The sequence below is a fragment of the Carcharodon carcharias genome, chromosome 30 (genome assembly GCF_017639515.1).
Source record: "Carcharodon carcharias isolate sCarCar2 chromosome 30, sCarCar2.pri, whole genome shotgun sequence".
Classification (NCBI taxonomy): domain Eukaryota; kingdom Metazoa; phylum Chordata; class Chondrichthyes; order Lamniformes; family Lamnidae; genus Carcharodon; species Carcharodon carcharias.
The window spans coordinates 10,649,848-10,665,851 of NC_054496.1; the positions used below are offsets into that span (position 1 = coordinate 10,649,848).

The 16,004-nt window shown below is 51.6% G+C and overlaps 1 protein-coding gene across 2 annotated transcripts in view; it reads right to left on the bottom strand.

Moving 5' to 3' along the window:
• Positions 1–16,004, bottom strand: part of LOC121271150 (collagen alpha-1(XI) chain-like) — a 318,218-nt gene that overhangs the window by 195,362 nt on the left and 106,852 nt on the right. For both annotated transcript variants that reach the window (XM_041176909.1, XM_041176910.1), the window contains 2 exons: positions 8,064–8,138; positions 69–152 (listed from right to left, as the gene is read on the bottom strand). In XM_041176909.1, coding sequence (XP_041032843.1) covers positions 69–152; positions 8,064–8,138 — 159 coding nt within the window. The remainder of the gene's footprint in view (positions 1–68; positions 153–8,063; positions 8,139–16,004) is intronic.

The window sequence follows — 16,004 nt, forward strand, 5'->3', positions numbered from 1 at the left end:
CAATGTCAAAATTTCTGAGGTTACCGAACCCCGGCATTTAGGTCTGGGACTGACAGACAATCACTTACCCTTGCTTGTTGGAGGATAGACTGGGCTTGATATTCTTGGGCTGAGACAACAGGCCCCTTAGCACCATCTCCACCAAACTGGAACTGGAAATATGAACGGCAAAGCTGAGGTCAAGAGTACGTGTGCTTGATCCAAGTCTGCAGTCACACAAAATCATTACAGTGCAAAAGGAGGCCATTCAGCCCATCGTGTCTGTACCAGCTCTCGGAATGAGCAATTCACTTAGTGTCATTCTCCTGCCTTCTGAAACCCATTAGGCTGGCTCATTGCTGGCATCTCAATCACCTCTGATGTTCAGCGCATGTTACCCCTTGCTCTCCTTCTAACCCAGAATGGATTCTATTCTATATTCAGCAGGAGCTTGTACTTCCAATGCAGCATTCTCTCCAATATTTCATACTCCCCATACAACTTATCGTTGTAAATCCCATGTAACTTGCTATTCTGGTATCTACACCATATTTATCTTCCTCTTCCAATATTTGTTCTTTCTCTTGTACCTCATTATTCACTATCGATTACCCACCATGCTCCTCCCTCCCCATTGCCTGTTACTCTGTGTAGTTCTCTCCCCAGTGCCTGTTACCCTATGTAGCTCTCTCCCCAGTGCCTGTTACCCTATGTAGCTCTCACCCCAGTGCCTGTTACCCTATGTAGCTCCCTCCCCAGTGCCTGTTACTCTGTGTAGCTCCCTCCCCAGTGCCTGTTACCCTATGTAGCTCCCTCCCCAGTGCCTGTTACTCTGTGTAGCTCTCTCTCCAGTGGTCTACTCCTTTACTTAGCCCCTCACCTGCAGATTTTGGATGCTGTGCTGTTCTGGGCCACTCTAAGATCAATGAAAGAACAAAAGGGAAAATGCTGCAAACGTCTATATGCCTCTGATAGACGGAGGAGGTGGTTAACATTTTGGACGAGCACAGGAGTTCTTCCAGCTGCCCTGGTTGGTAATTATTCCTCAACAACAAGACTAAAATGGATTATCTGGTCATTGTTACACTGCTCTTTGTGGGATCTTGCTGTGCACAAATTGGCTCCTGTACCTCCTACATTATGAGGGCGACTACACTTTCAAGGTGCTTAATTGGGTGTTAGGCACTTCAGGATGTCCTGGGATCATGAAAGGCTTTACTTGGAGACACGTCTTTCTTTAGGGTCCTTTGGAGTTGATTCTAATGAAGAGATCTCCACATAAAACACTGACCAGTCTCCCCTTTGTCCAGAGTGTTTTCCCTGCCACCTTTTTGTTTCCAGATTTCCAGATTCATGGTTTTCTCCACCTCCATCAATCTCACCTCGTTGTGAACGCAGCCTATTTCTATCAGGGACTGTGCGTATGAACAGCCTAGAGCCAGGATCCCTACTGACCATTTATCTGAGTAACCATCACATAACGACATCAGCCACTTAACTTCAGGAAGGCCTGAAGGAATAATATTACACAATTATGTCACAGGTTTAGCATGACCAGTAGTTATTAGTCAGTAGTGGGCAGGCAGCGGACGCCATGGTAACGGTTTAACCGAGGAATTCTGAGGGAAAGCTTATACTTACGTCACAGTTGATTGGACTGTGGAAGCAGGGTGAAGTCATTTCTGAAACATTGACTTGTCACATAGTGATGGCCATTCTACACATTATTTGCAACCAGCAAAGACAGAAATAAGCAGACCATTTTTTTTTAAAGAAACAGTTGAGGGAGCATCATTGGCCAGGATACTGGGAGAGCTCAGTCTTCAGCACATTCCACCTAAACCCTTGGAACGTTGCAGGTGGCGCCTTGGCTTAAAGCCTCTTCTGAAGGAGATTATTATAAACCAATCGTTCAAAACATCAACTGGGTAGCGAACAGCAACAAAAGTAAGATGACTGAATTAACCACTCCCTTAAACCTGCTGCTGTATCCATAGTATAACAGGTAAAAGACGCACTGCAGCAACTCACCAAGCCTCCTCAGACGGCGCCTTCCAAACCCACGACCTCCACCACCTAGAAGGATAAGGGCAGCAGACACATGGGAATACCACTACGTGGAAGTTCCCCTCCAAGCCACTCACCAGCCTGACTTGGAAATATATCGGCCGTTCCTTCACTGTCGCTGGGTCAAAATCCTGGAACCCCCTCCCTAACAGCACTGTGGGTGTACCTACACCACACGGACTGCAGCGGTTCAAGAAGGCAGCTCACCCACCACCTTCTCAAGGGCAACTAGGGATGGGCAATAAATGCTGGCCCAGCCAGTGACACCCACATCCCATGGATGAAGTAGTAAATGAGTTTAAAAAGGTACAAGAATTAATTCTCCCTTGTAATCTACTGTCAATCACTCTAAGCCTCCAGTTCTAGGTGACAAGCTTTAATAGCCTCTCATGCTGCTAGAAAACAGGGAAAGGCAAAACCAACGATATTTAGTCTTTATTGACAGAGTGAGTTGCCATGAGTACAGGCTGTTGGAACAAGGTTCAGGAATATATAATCTGTATCCACCCCAAAGAGTTCTTGGAGTTAACACCAGCTACAAATGCTAGGCAAAAGTGCCATGTACATTCTTCCACTTTCACTCTCATCCATCTGCAAACTTGATTGGCACAAAAAGACACTTGTAGCTTCTGAAGGGGGAGGTGGAAAAGAATAAACAGAACTAGGGGCCTGCTGCTTTAACTAAAGAAGAGACTTTATTTATTCAGAGCCTTTCAGGACCTCAGGATGCCCCAAAGCACTTTATGGCCAACGAGGCACTTTTGAAATGTTGTTACTGTAATGCAGGGAAAGCAACACACCCAATCTGGGCACAGCAAGATCCCACGAAACTGCAGAGAAATAAACAGCCAGATAATCTGTGTCAGTGACGTCGGACTGGGAGGTAAATATTGCCCAGGCGGGGAGGGCCCCTCGGAATCCGAAGACCCTAATTAAAGACCCTAACTGCGCTTGGAAGGGCACAATGATGACGCGCGGAGGGAAGGGAAGCATCAGACCAGGTGCTGGGAGGAACGTTTTGAGGTTCTGTTACGGTATGTGGTTGGGTCAATGCTTCACTCTGCACTGGGCCGTGCTGCGCTTGGACGGGAGAACGCTTTGCACTCACGTGGCGGGACTATCCCCACCCGCCCGCCCGCTGGGATCTTGCTGTCCCACCGCAAGTCAATGGACTTCCGGCAGGGGGTGCCCACCTCGCCCACGTTGGGCCCCGTCCCCGATGGGGGGGGTGGGGGTGGGGTAGGAAAATCCCGGCCACAGTCAGTGAGTCAGTCACGTCGCTCGCCTGAATAAGCAAAACGGAAAATAAAAAGCAACGTTCTAAACTGAGGGCCTTTTGCCACATGGAGTCTCCAGAGATGCCCGAGATTAAACTGTAACATCTCTCAGCTCTTGAAATTCTACCACACTCCGCGCACGGACTCCCTGATAACAAGCTGTCAGTCCTCATGCTGAAAGACAAAGAGGGTCACAACCCTTTCTGTCTATCAGAAGGTGAAATAACTCTCCTGTTTTCTTGGCAACCAGGCATCAAGAGTAGCTTAAATTGAGGACAGCATCCTTCAATCCACGCCAACCTGAACGCCATCCCCACCCCCCACCCCCACCCCACCTTCAGAATAAGCACCGACTATCCTCGGCCTTCCAACTCTCACAGCCTCAGGACACGCCAGGCTTCTCGGTTCTGGAACCAATTTTTCTCGCCGTCAATCAAGGGCAGCTTGACAGGAGCAAAGGCTGGGGGGTGGGTTGGGGGGGGTGGTGGGGTGGGGAGGTAGTGGGGGGAGAAAACGTCTCCCTGTGAAGATTTGATCTACGATGTCTGTGGCTGATTTTGTGCTGTGTTTTGAGCTTAGGGAAAGTGTGTCAGTGCTTCTCCAAGGTAATTCACTTGGAAGTCAGCAGGTCGGGTAATCCTTGCCCTGATAAGCTGGGCAGCCTAAATTCAATTTTCAGCTATCAAAAAGTGATCTCTCACAATTTCGTCTCAGTTACATTCTACTTAGCTCCCAGACAGAAACAGGAGGAGGAAAGCACGGGAGGAAACGTAAATGAAATCTTGGTTATTATGGGACGGAGGGCACAACTTGTCAGTGCATCTCCCTCCACTCACCATCAGCCAAGTCATGAACGGGGGACTCTTGTGGCATTTGAAACACAAGAAATAGGGGCGGCAGTAGGTTTGCTTTATTCAATCACGGGATGCGGGTGTCGCTACCAAGGCCAGCATTTACTGCCCACCCCTAGTTGCCCTTGAGACAGTGATGGTGAGGTGCCCGCCGCCTTGAATCGCTGCAGTCCACGTGGTGTAGGTACACCCACCGCGCTGGTAGCGATGCCAAACGGCCCTTTAAGCCTGCACCACCGTTTAATAAGACCGTGGCTATTTTTCTACCTCAGCTCCTCCTTCCCCACCCCATCCCCCAAAGCCAACAATTCCCTAATGTCCAAAACTCTCACTTCTTCAGTACGCCTGATTGCTGAGCGTCCACCGCCCTCTGGGATGGAGCGTTCCAAAGATTCACAACTCTCCGAGGGAAGGAATTCCTCCTCATCTCAGTCCAAAACCGCCGGCCCCTTAATTCTGAGACTGTGCACCCCCCGCGCCCCCCACCCCCACTCCCACCCCACTCCCCAGGGCAGAACTTTTCATACAGAAGGCAAGAGCGGGCGCGGTGCTGATTGCCGCCCACGATCGGCTCTGCACCACCATCTTACATGGATGGGCCAACTAAGGCCCACCCAGACGTGGCCAACTAAGGCCCACCCAGATGTGGCCAACTAAGGCCCATCCAGACGTGGCCAACTAAGGCCCACCCAGACGTGGCCAACTAAGGCCCACCCAGATGTGGCCAACTAAGGCCCACCCAGACGTGGCCAACTAAGGCCCACCCAGACGTGGCCAACTAAGGCCCACCCAGACGTGGCCAACTAAGGCCCACCCAGACGTGGCCAACTAAGGCCCACCCAGACGTGGCCAACTAAGGCCCACCCAGACGTGGCCAACTAAGGCCCACCCAGACGTGGCCAACTAAGGCCCACCCAGACGTGGCCAGCTAAGGCCCACCCAGACGTGGCCAGCTAAGGCCCACCCAGACGTGGCCAGCTAAGGCCCACCCAGACGTGGCCAGCTAAGGCCCACCCAGATGTGGCCAACTAAGGCCCACCCAGACATGGCCAACTAAGGCCCACCCAGACATGGTCAACTAAGGCCCACCCAGACATGGCCAACTAAGGCCCACCCAGACATGGCCAACTAAGGCCCACCCAGACATGGTCAACTAAGGCTCACCCAGATGTGGCCAACTAAGGCCCACACAGATGTGGCCAACTAAGGCCCATCCAGACGTGGCCAACTAAGGACCACCCAGACGCGGCTGGTAGCGCTCAGCGCTACCTGTGCGGGTGGGATAGGATGGAGAGACGGGGTCAGCGCTCTTTCGCACACGCGCACAGAAGAGCACAGCAAACCCCACCCCCCCTCCCCCCACCGAGGCACGGGGCTGCCTCATGGAGGTTGAATCGATATTAAAGTTATTCAATAAAAGTTTTAAAAATGTATTTAAACACGTTGCCTCACGTGACTGGGTCACATGAGTTGGGACATGTTTTCATAAGACATAGGAGCAGATAGTAGGCCATTCGGCCCATCGAGTCTGCTCCGCCATTCAATCCTGGCTGATAAGCTTCTCAACCCCATTCTCCCGCCCTCTCCTCGTAACCTTCGATCCCCTTACCAATCAATGTTTATGAAGATGTTATTTATTCGTTTAATAAAAGCTTCGGGAAACCTCATCCCACTCGAGGATGAGGTTTCCTAAAAAAAAAAACCTGAAGCGAAGGCCGCTGGGGGTTTTCGCCTGTCCCACCGCTAACCTTAAGGCTGGACGGGCAGCGTTCACAATTATAATAATCGCTTTGCGAGAGGCCTCAGTAGGGCCGTTCAGGTTTCGGTGGGAGGGCAGCCGACTCCGGCGCTTACCCGACCTCCTCGCGCATCGTTTTACGCATCGGTGTGTCCGGTCCACCACCCCCACCCCCTGAAAAATTCTATCCCCAGATTCTGGGTTCTCCAGGCAAACAAAGCTGCCTCTCGGTCTCCCACCTGTCAAACCCTCCGAGAACCTTATATCTCTCCATGTGATCACTCCTAAGCCCAATTGGGTACAGGCCCATTCTGCTCAATATCTCCTCATAGGACAACCCTTGCACCCCTCTGAGGCACGTATATCCTTCCTTAGGACAAAAGGACTTCTGTACAGCGACTTCCAGGAACTCAGGGCATTCCAAAGCGCTCTACAGCTAATGAAGTAATTGCAAGTGTAGTCACTGTTGCAACGCAGGCAGCCATTTTGTACGCGTGCAAGATCCCACTAACAGCTCTACCATGATGAGCAGGTAATCTGTTTTTTCATAAATATTGACCAAAACACTAGAGAGAATGCTCCTGTTCTTCTTTGGAATAGCATTCCGGGATGTTTCAGATCCAACTGAAACACCTCACCTGAAAATTGGCACCCCCGACAGCGCAGCACTCCCTCAGTGCTGCACTGAGGCGTCAGCCTAGATTTTTGTGAAGTCCCCGGGGTGGAACAGCCCTCTGACCCCGAGGCGAGAGAGCTCCCACCGGACCATAGCTGGGGCAGCTGACAGGAAAGGGGACCAAAGCAGCGCACCATACTCCAGGCGTGCTCTCACCAAAGAGCTATATAACTTCAGCGAGGCTTCCTTACTCTCGGACCCCAACCCACTTGCCATGAGGGGACCTGTGCAGGGTCTCTCTGCGTCTCCTGGGTAGAGATCCGACGCATGGCAGCAAATCTGGCTTCAGCGACATTCTCAACGAATGGGGAGGAAAGGACCAAATCAGAGCAAGTGGACCGAACACTTGAGGACCCCCTTCCCCATCAATGCTGACAGTCGTCAGGAGGGGGTTTCATGAAATACAAAAGCGCTAGCTGGTCCAGAGGGTCTCCGATTCGAGTAAATAGATACCTTATGAGAAAACAATGGATGGGCCTCAACTGCAGGGACATATCCAATTCTGGGCACCACACATTAGGAAGGAATCAAGGTGAGAGTCATGAGGGGATTTGCTTGAATGGTTCAATGGTACAGCGCTGATGAGGAGTTTCAATTATGAGCTAAGACTAGAGAGGAGTGTATTGGGAAATCGAATCGAAGCTTTCAAAATTACAAGGGTTTCTTAATATTGTGGAGGGGGAAAGACTGCATCCAGAGGTAGGAGGGTCTGGAAGTAGGTGGACACAGATTTAAAATAATCGCTTAAAAATATATCAGGAGGAAGATGAGGAGAGCTTTTGAAGAGAAACCTGGCAAGCTATCATTTCTTTTCATTAATCTTTCATGGGATGTGGGCGTCGTTGGCTAGGTCAGCATTTGTTGCCCATCCCTAATTGCCTTTGAACTGAGTGGCCTTGATCGGCCATTTCAGACAGCAGTTAAGAGTCAACCACATTGCTGTGGGTCTGGAGTCTCTTGTAGGCCCAGACCAGGTACAGACAGCAGATTTCCTCCCCTAAAGGACATTAGTGAACCAGATGGGTTCAGGCGCTGGAATGCGCTGCCTGAAAGGGCGGTGGAAGCAGATTCAATAACAACTTTCAAAATTGAATCGGACGAATACTCGAAGGAGAAAGGTAAAACAGAACTGCAGGGCTACGAGGGAAACAGCTGGAGATTGGGACTAATCGGGTAGCTCTTTCAAAGAGCCAGCACAGGCACAATGGGCTGAATGGCCTCCTTCTCAGCTGTACCATTCTATGCTCCTTTTAAAATAGCAGCAGACCAACGGCTTTCATTTCGTTCGTTCGTTCCTGGGACAGGAGTACCCCCTGGCAAAGTCAGCACCCATCGTCCATCGCCAATTGCTCAGGGGTAGGGGTGAGCTGCACCCCCCCGCCCCCCACCCCTCACCCTCACCGAACCGCAGCAGGGTGCGGGCACGGGAATCACCGCTCCTGAAATAAAACCCGAGCGCAGATCAGAAAACTCACCGGTAGCATCAGCATGGTCCCAGGAGGGCCTTGTAAACCATCAACACCTGGGAGACCAGAACGTCCAGGGGGACCCTATGTTCAAACAGGGAGAGAGAGAGAGAGAGAGAAAAAAAAAATAGAAATGCCTGTCAAAACTAAAAGCCAAGAGGTCAGGTACGGTCATGTCTTGTTGAAAGCAGAGGAACATAAGCCCGGAGCAAATACTGGCTGATACCACAGACATGTTACACACGCCTCACTATCTGTCAGTGGAATGATGAATATCTTACCTCACGTCAATCTGGGACAGCAAGCAGCAGCTTTTCCGCTCTACATGTTTCGCAGCTGTACAACAACCTTTCTACCGACACACCAAGGTCCAGCCAGACAAACAAATTAACGACTGGCTGTCTCCCGAGGGGGTGTGGGGGTAAACAGTGCCTGAAGTCAGAGAAACGGAGCTGAGGTGTGAGTATTGCTGGGCAGGGAGCACGAGTCTGACCATGAGGAATGAGACTGTGCTTGGGGGGCATAACTCCTGACTTTGCACCCAGGAGGGGCAGACAAACGGTCCAGTGAGCCGATTTACCCCGACAGCTTGATTCAGCAGCCAGGATACTCATCACAGGGAAACTCTGCGAGATAAACCGGGATCTTAGCAGGCGATAGGGGCAATGAACTAATACCCCAGGGTCAGGAGGTGATGGGACAGTGTGTAAATACCCCAGGGTCAGGAGGTGATGGGACAGTGTGTAAATACACCAGGGTCAGGAGGTGATGGGACAGTGTGTAAATACCCCAGGGTCAGGAGGTGATGGGACAGTGTGTAAATACCCCAGGGTTAGGAGGTGATGGGACAGTGTGTAAATACCCCAGGGTCAGGAGGTGATGGGACAGTGTGTAAATACCCCAGGGTCAGGAGGTGATGGGACAGTGTGTAAATACCCCAGGGTCAGGAGGTGATGGGACAGTGTGTAAATACCCCAGGGTCAGGAATTGATGGGACAGTGTGTAAATACCCCAGGGTCAGGAGGTGATGGGACAGTGTGTAAATACCCCAGGGTCAGGAGGTGATGGGACAGTGTGTAAATACCCCAGGGTCAGGAGGTGATGGGACAGTGTGTAAATACCCCAGGGTCAGGAGGTGATGGGACAGTGTGTAAATACACCAGCGTCAGGAGGTGATGGGACAGTGTGTAAATACCCCAGGGTCAGGAGGTGATGGGACATTGTGTAAATACCCCAGGGTCAGGAGGTGATGGGACATTGTGTAAATACCCCAGGGTCAGGAGTTGATGGGACAGTGTGTAAATACCCCAGGGTCAGGAGGTGATGGGGCAGTGTGTAAATACCCCAGGGTCAGGAATTGATGGGGCAGTGTGTAAATACCCCAGGGTCAGGAGGTGATGGGACAGTGTGTAAATACCCCAGGGTCAGGAGGTGATGGGACAGTGTGTAAATACCCCAGGGTCAGGAGGTGATGGGACAGTGTGTAAATACCCCAGGGTCAGGAGGTGATGGGACAGTGTGTAAATACCCCAGGGTCAGGAGGTGATGGGACAGTGTGTAAATACCCCAGGGTCAGGAGGTGATGGGACAGTGTGTAAATACCCCAGGGTCAGGAGGTGATGGGACAGTGTGTAAATACCCCAGGGTCAGGAGGTGATGGGGCAGTGTGTAAATACCCCAGGGTCAGGAGGTGATGGGGCAGTGTGTAAATACCCCAGGGTCAGGAGGTGATGGGACAGTGTGTAAATACCCCAGGGTCAGGAGGTGATGGGACAGTGTGTAAATACCCCAGGGTCAGGAGGTGATGGGACAGTGTGTAAATACCCCAGGGTCAGGAGGTGATGGGACAGTGTGTAAATACCCCAGGGTCAGGAATTGATGGAACAGTGTGTAAATACCCCAGGGTCAGGAATTGATGGGACAGTGTGTAAATACCCCAGGGTCAGGAATTGATGGGACAGTGTGTAAATACCCCAGGGTCAGGAGGTGATGGGACAGTGGGTAAATACCCCAGGGTCAGGAGGTGATGGGACAGTGTGTAAATACCCCAGGGTCAGGAGGTGATGGGACAGTGTGTAAATACCCCAGGGTCAGGAGGTGATGGAGCAGTGTGTAAATACCCCAGGGTCAGGAGGTGATGGGACAGTGGGTAAATACCCAGGGTCAGGAGGTGATGGAGCAGTGTGTAAATACACCAGGGTCAGGAGGTGATGGGACAGTGTGTAAATACCCCAGGGTCAGGAGGTGATGGAGCAGTGTGTAAATACACCAGGGTCAGGAGGTGATGGGACAGTGTGTAAATACCCCAGGGTCAGGAGGTGATGGGACAGTGTGTAAATACCCCAGGGTCAGGAATTGATGGGACAGTGTGTAAATACCCCAGGGTCAGGAATTGATGGGACAGTGTGTAAATACCCCAGGGTCAGGAGGTGATGGGACAGTGTGTAAATACCCCAGGGTCAGGAATTGATGGGACAGTGTGTAAATACCCCAGGGTCAGGAGGTGATGGGACTGTGTGTAAATACCCCAGGGTCAGGAGGTGATGGGACAGTGTGTAAATACCCCAGGGTCAGGAATTGATGGGACAGTGTGTAAATACCCCAGGGTCAGGAATTGATGGGACAGTGTGTAAATACCCCAGGGTCAGGAGGTGATGGGGCAGTGTGTAAATACCCCAGGGTCAGGAGGTGATGGGACAGTGTGTAAATACCCCAGGGTCAGGAATTGATGGGACAGTGTATAAATACCCCAGGGTCAGGAGGTGATGGGGCAGTGTGTAAATACCCCAGGGTCAGGAGGTGATGGGACAGTGTGTAAATACCCCAGGGTCAGGAGGTGATGGGACAGTGTGTAAATACCCCAGGGTCAGGAGGTGATGGGACAGTGTGTAAATACCCCAGGGTCAGGAGGTGATGGGACAGTGTGTAAATACCCCAGGGTCAGGAGGTGATGGGACAGTGTGTAAATACCCCAGGGTCAGGAGGTGATGGGACAGTGTGTAAATACCCCAGGGTCAGGAGGTGATGGGACAGTGTGTAAATACCCCAGGGTCAGGAGGTGATGGGACAGTGTGTAAATACCCCAGGGTCAGGAGGTGATGGGACAGTGTGTAAATACCCCAGGGTCAGGAGGTGATGGGACAGTGTGTAAATACCCCAGGGTCAGGAGGTGATGGGACAGTGTGTAAATACCCCAGGGTCAGGAGGTGATGGGACAGTGTGTAAATACCCCAGGGTCAGGAATTGATGGGACAGTGTGTAAATACCCCAGGGTCAGGAGGTGATGGGACAGTGTGTAAATACCCCAGGGTCAGGAGGTGATGGGACAGTGTGTAAATACCCCAGGGTCAGGAGGTGATGGGACAGTGTGTAAATACCCCAGGGTCAGGAGGTGATGGGACAGTGTGTAAATACCCCAGGGTCAGGAAGTGATGGGACAGTGTGTAAATACCCCAGGGTCAGGAGGTGATGGGACAGTGTGTAAATACCCCAGGGTCAGGAATTGATGGGGCAGTGTGTAAATACCCCAGGGTCAGGTGGTGATAGGACAGTGTGTAAATACCCCAGGGTCAGGAGGTGATGGGGCAGTGTGTAAATACACCAGGGTCAGGAGGTGATGGGACAGTGTGTAAATACCCCAGGGTCAGGAGGTGATGGGACATTGTGTAAATACCCCAGGGTCAGGAGGTGATGGGACAGTGTGTAAATACACCAGGGTCAGGAGGTGATGGGACAGTGTGTAAATACCCCAGGGTCAGGAGGTGATGGGACAGTGTGTAAATACCCCAGGGTCAGGAGGTGATGGGACAGTGTGTAAATACCCCAGGGTCAGGAGGTGATGGGACAGTGTGTAAATACCCCAGGATCAGGAATTGATGGGGCAGTGTGTAAATACCCCAGGGTCAGGAGGTGATGGGACAGTGTGTAAATACCCCAGGGTCAGGAGGTGATGGGACAGTGTGTAAATACCCCAGGGTCAGGAGGTGATGGGACAGTGTGTAAATACCCCAGGGTCAGGAGGTGATGGGACAGTGTGTAAATACCCCAGGGTCAGGAGGTGATGGGACAGTGTGTAAATACCCCAGGGTCAGGAGGTGATGGGACAGTGTGTAAATACCCCAGGGTCAGGAGGTGATGGGACAGTGTGTAAATACCCCAGGGTCAGGAGGTGATGGGACAGTGTGTAAATACCCCAGGGTCAGGAGGTGATGGGACAGTGTGTAAATACCCCAGGGTCAGGAGGTGATGGGACAGTGTGTAAATACCCCAGGGTCAGGAGGTGATGGGACAGTGTGTAAATACCCCAGGGTCAGGAGGTGATGGGACAGTGTGTAAATACCCCAGGGTCAGGAGGTGATGGGACAGTGTGTAAATACCCCAGGGTCAGGAGGTGATGGGACAGTGTGTAAATACCCCAGGGTCAGGAGGTGATGGGACAGTGTGTAAATACCCCAGGGTCAGGAGGTGATGGGACAGTGTGTAAATACCCCAGGGTCAGGAGGTGATGGGACAGTGTGTAAATACACCAGGGTCAGGAGGTGATGGGACAGTGTGTAAATACACCAGCGTCAGGAGGTGATGGGACAGTGTGCAAATACCCCAGGGTCAGGAGGTGATGGGACAGTGTGTAAATACCCCAGGGTCAGGAGGTGATGGGACATTGTGTAAATACCCCAGGGTCAGGAGTTGATGGGACAGTGTGTAAATACCCCAGGGTCAGGAGGTGATGGGACAGTGTGTAAATACCCCAGGGTCAGGAATTGATGGGGCAGTGTGTAAATACCCCAGGGTCAGGAGGTGATGGGACAGTGTGTAAATACCCCAGGGTCAGGAGGTGATGGGACAGTGTGTAAATACCCCAGGGTCAGGAGGTGATGGGACAGTGTGTAAATACCCCAGGGTCAGGAGGTGATGGGACAGTGTGTAAATACCCCAGGGTCAGGAGGTGATGGGACAGTGTGTAAATACCCCAGGGTCAGGAGGTGATGGGACAGTGTGTAAATACCCCAGGGTCAGGAGGTGATGGGACAGTGTGTAAATACCCCAGGGTCAGGAGGTGATGGGACAGTGTGTAAATACCCCAGGGTCAGGAGGTGATGGGGCAGTGTGTAAATACCCCAGGGTCAGGAGGTGATGGGACAGTGTGTAAATACCCCAGGGTCAGGAGGTGATGGGACAGTGTGTAAATACCCCAGGGTCAGGAGGTGATGGGACAGTGTGTAAATACCCCAGGGTCAGGAGGTGATGGGACAGTGTGTAAATACCCCAGGGTCAGGAGGTGATGGGACAGTGTGTAAATACCCCAGGGTCAGGAGGTGATGGGACAGTGTGTAAATACCCCAGGGTCAGGAGGTGATGGGACAGTGTGTAAATACACCAGCGTCAGGAGGTGATGGGACAGTGTGTAAATACCCCAGGGTCAGGAGGTGATGGGACATTGTGTAAATACCCCAGGGTCAGGAGGTGATGGGACAGTGTGTAAATACCCCAGGGTCAGGAGGTGATGGGACAGTGTGTAAATACCCCAGGGTCAGGAGGTGATGGGACAGTGTGTAAATACCCCAGGGTCAGGAGTTGATGGGACAGTGTGTAAATACCCCAGGGTCAGGAGGTGATGGGACAGTGGGTAAATACCCCAGGGTCGGGAGGTGATGGGACAGTGTGTAAATACCCCAGGGTCAGGAGGTGATGGGACAGTGTGTAAATACCCCAGGGTCAGGAGGTGATGGGACAGTGTGTAAATACCCCAGGGTCAGGAGGTGATGGGATAGTGGGTAAATACCCCAGGGTCAGGAGGTGATGGGACAGTGTGTAAATACCCCAGGGTCAGGATTGGATACGGCAGTGTGTAAATACCCCAGGGTCAGGAGGTGATGGGACAGTGTGTAAATACCCCAGGGTCAGGAGGTGATGGGACAGTGTGTAAATACCCCAGGGTCAGGAATTGATGAGACAGTGTGTAAATACCCCAGGGTCAGGATTGGATAGGGCAGTGTGTAAATACCCCAGGGTCAGGATTGGATAGGGCAGTGTGTAAATACCCCAGGGTCAGGAGGTGATGGGACAGTGTGTAAATACCCCAGGGTCAGGAGGTGATGGGACAGTGCGTAAATACCCCAGGGTCAGGAATTGATGGGACAGTGTGTAAATACCCCAGGGTCAGGAGGTGATGGTACAGTGTGTAAATACCCCAGGGTCAGGAGGTGATGGGACAGTGTGTAAATACCCCAGGGTCAGGAGGTGATGGGACAGTGTGTAAATACCCCAGGGTCAGGAATTGATGGGACAGTGTGTAAATACCCCAGGGTCAGGAGGTGATGGGACAGTGTGTAAATACCCCAGGGTCAGGAATTGATGGGACAGTGTGTAAATACCCCAGGGTCAGGAATTGATGGGAAAGTGTGTAAATACCCCAGGGTCAGGAGGTGATGGGACAGTGTGTAAATACCCCAGGGTCAGGAGGTGATGGGACAGTGTGTAAATACCCCAGGGTCAGGAGGTGATGGGACAGTGTGTAAATACCCCAGGGTCAGGAGGTGATGGGACAATGTGTAAATACCCCAGGGTCAGGAGGTGATGGGACAGTGTGTAAATACCCCAGGGTCAGGAGGTGATGGGACAGTGTGTAAATACCCCAGGGTCAGGAGGTGATGGGACAGTGTGTAAATACCCCAGGGTCAGGAGGTGATGGAGCAGTGTGTAAATACACCAGGGTCAGGAGGTGATGGGACAGTGTGTAAATACCCCAGGGTCAGTAGGTGATGGGACAGTGTGTAAATACCCCAGGGTCAGGAGGTGATGGGACAGTGTGTAAATACCCCAGGGTCAGGAGGTGATGGGACAGTGTGTAAATACCCCAGGGTCAGGAGGTGATGGGACAGTGTGTAAATACCCCAGGGTCAGGAGGTGATGGGACAGTGTGTAAATACCCCAGGGTCAGGAGGTGATGGGACCGTGTGTAAATACCCCAGGGTCAGGAGCTGATGGGACAGTGTGTAAATACCCCAGGGGCAGGAGCTGACTGGACAGAGCACCGATGTCCCAGGGTCAGGAACACTGAGAAACCCGGTACCAAATGACAATCAGAGACTCTCGGTGCGGAACGAGCAAGTCTGAGAGGTTCCAAGTAAACAAGCAGTGAAGATAAAAAAATGTTCTGAGTGGCACAAACTGACCTAATCCCGTTTGTCATTGTACCTGTGCAGAGATCCTCAATCGGTTTTGCCCTAGTGGCACCCTGTAACCTGGGCTATTAGGAGCTTTTATCCCAAAAGCCTTGCTGCATAAGGATACACTTTCTTTCCCCCCTCTGAAACTGGCAGCTCTATATCCATAGCCCAGGGATCCGCACAATGCAAACCACATGTCACAAATGCAGGAGAGACCGCCAGTGGCGTTTGAAAGAGAAGGCCTCTCCCTTCAAACTGCCACGGCAATTTTCCATGTCTTCTCCCAAAGGAAATGAAAAAACCCTAACAAAACTCATCTGCCCTTTTTACGTTTTTTCTCTCCCTCTCTCTCCCTCTCTCTCTTTCTCTCCTCTTCCCTTGAAGAGCTAGGTGGGCAAGTCTATTGAAGGCAGGGTTTGATTTGCTCCGGGGGCCCCTGACTTTGGAACTGACAGGACCCAAAAAAAAAAAAATTGTTATGACCGGAGCTTGTGATCCTAACAAAAAACATACCCAGGAGGACCAATGGGGGAATGGTTGGGACTGCTGAAGGGACAGCCTATGTGTGTGTCTTTTTGAGCTACCACTGCTAGCTACAACAATCAAAATTTCCCTTTCCAATTTAAAAAAAAGAGCTCTGGAGGCAAGCTGTCTGCGATCTGAAATCAGCCAAAAATCTGAGGACTTTCATCCGCATTTAATGAATAAAAAGAACAAAGTGTTCGACAAGCTGTGGATCACTCACACGGTCAGGGGTGTACAGAGCAGTAGACACATTCTG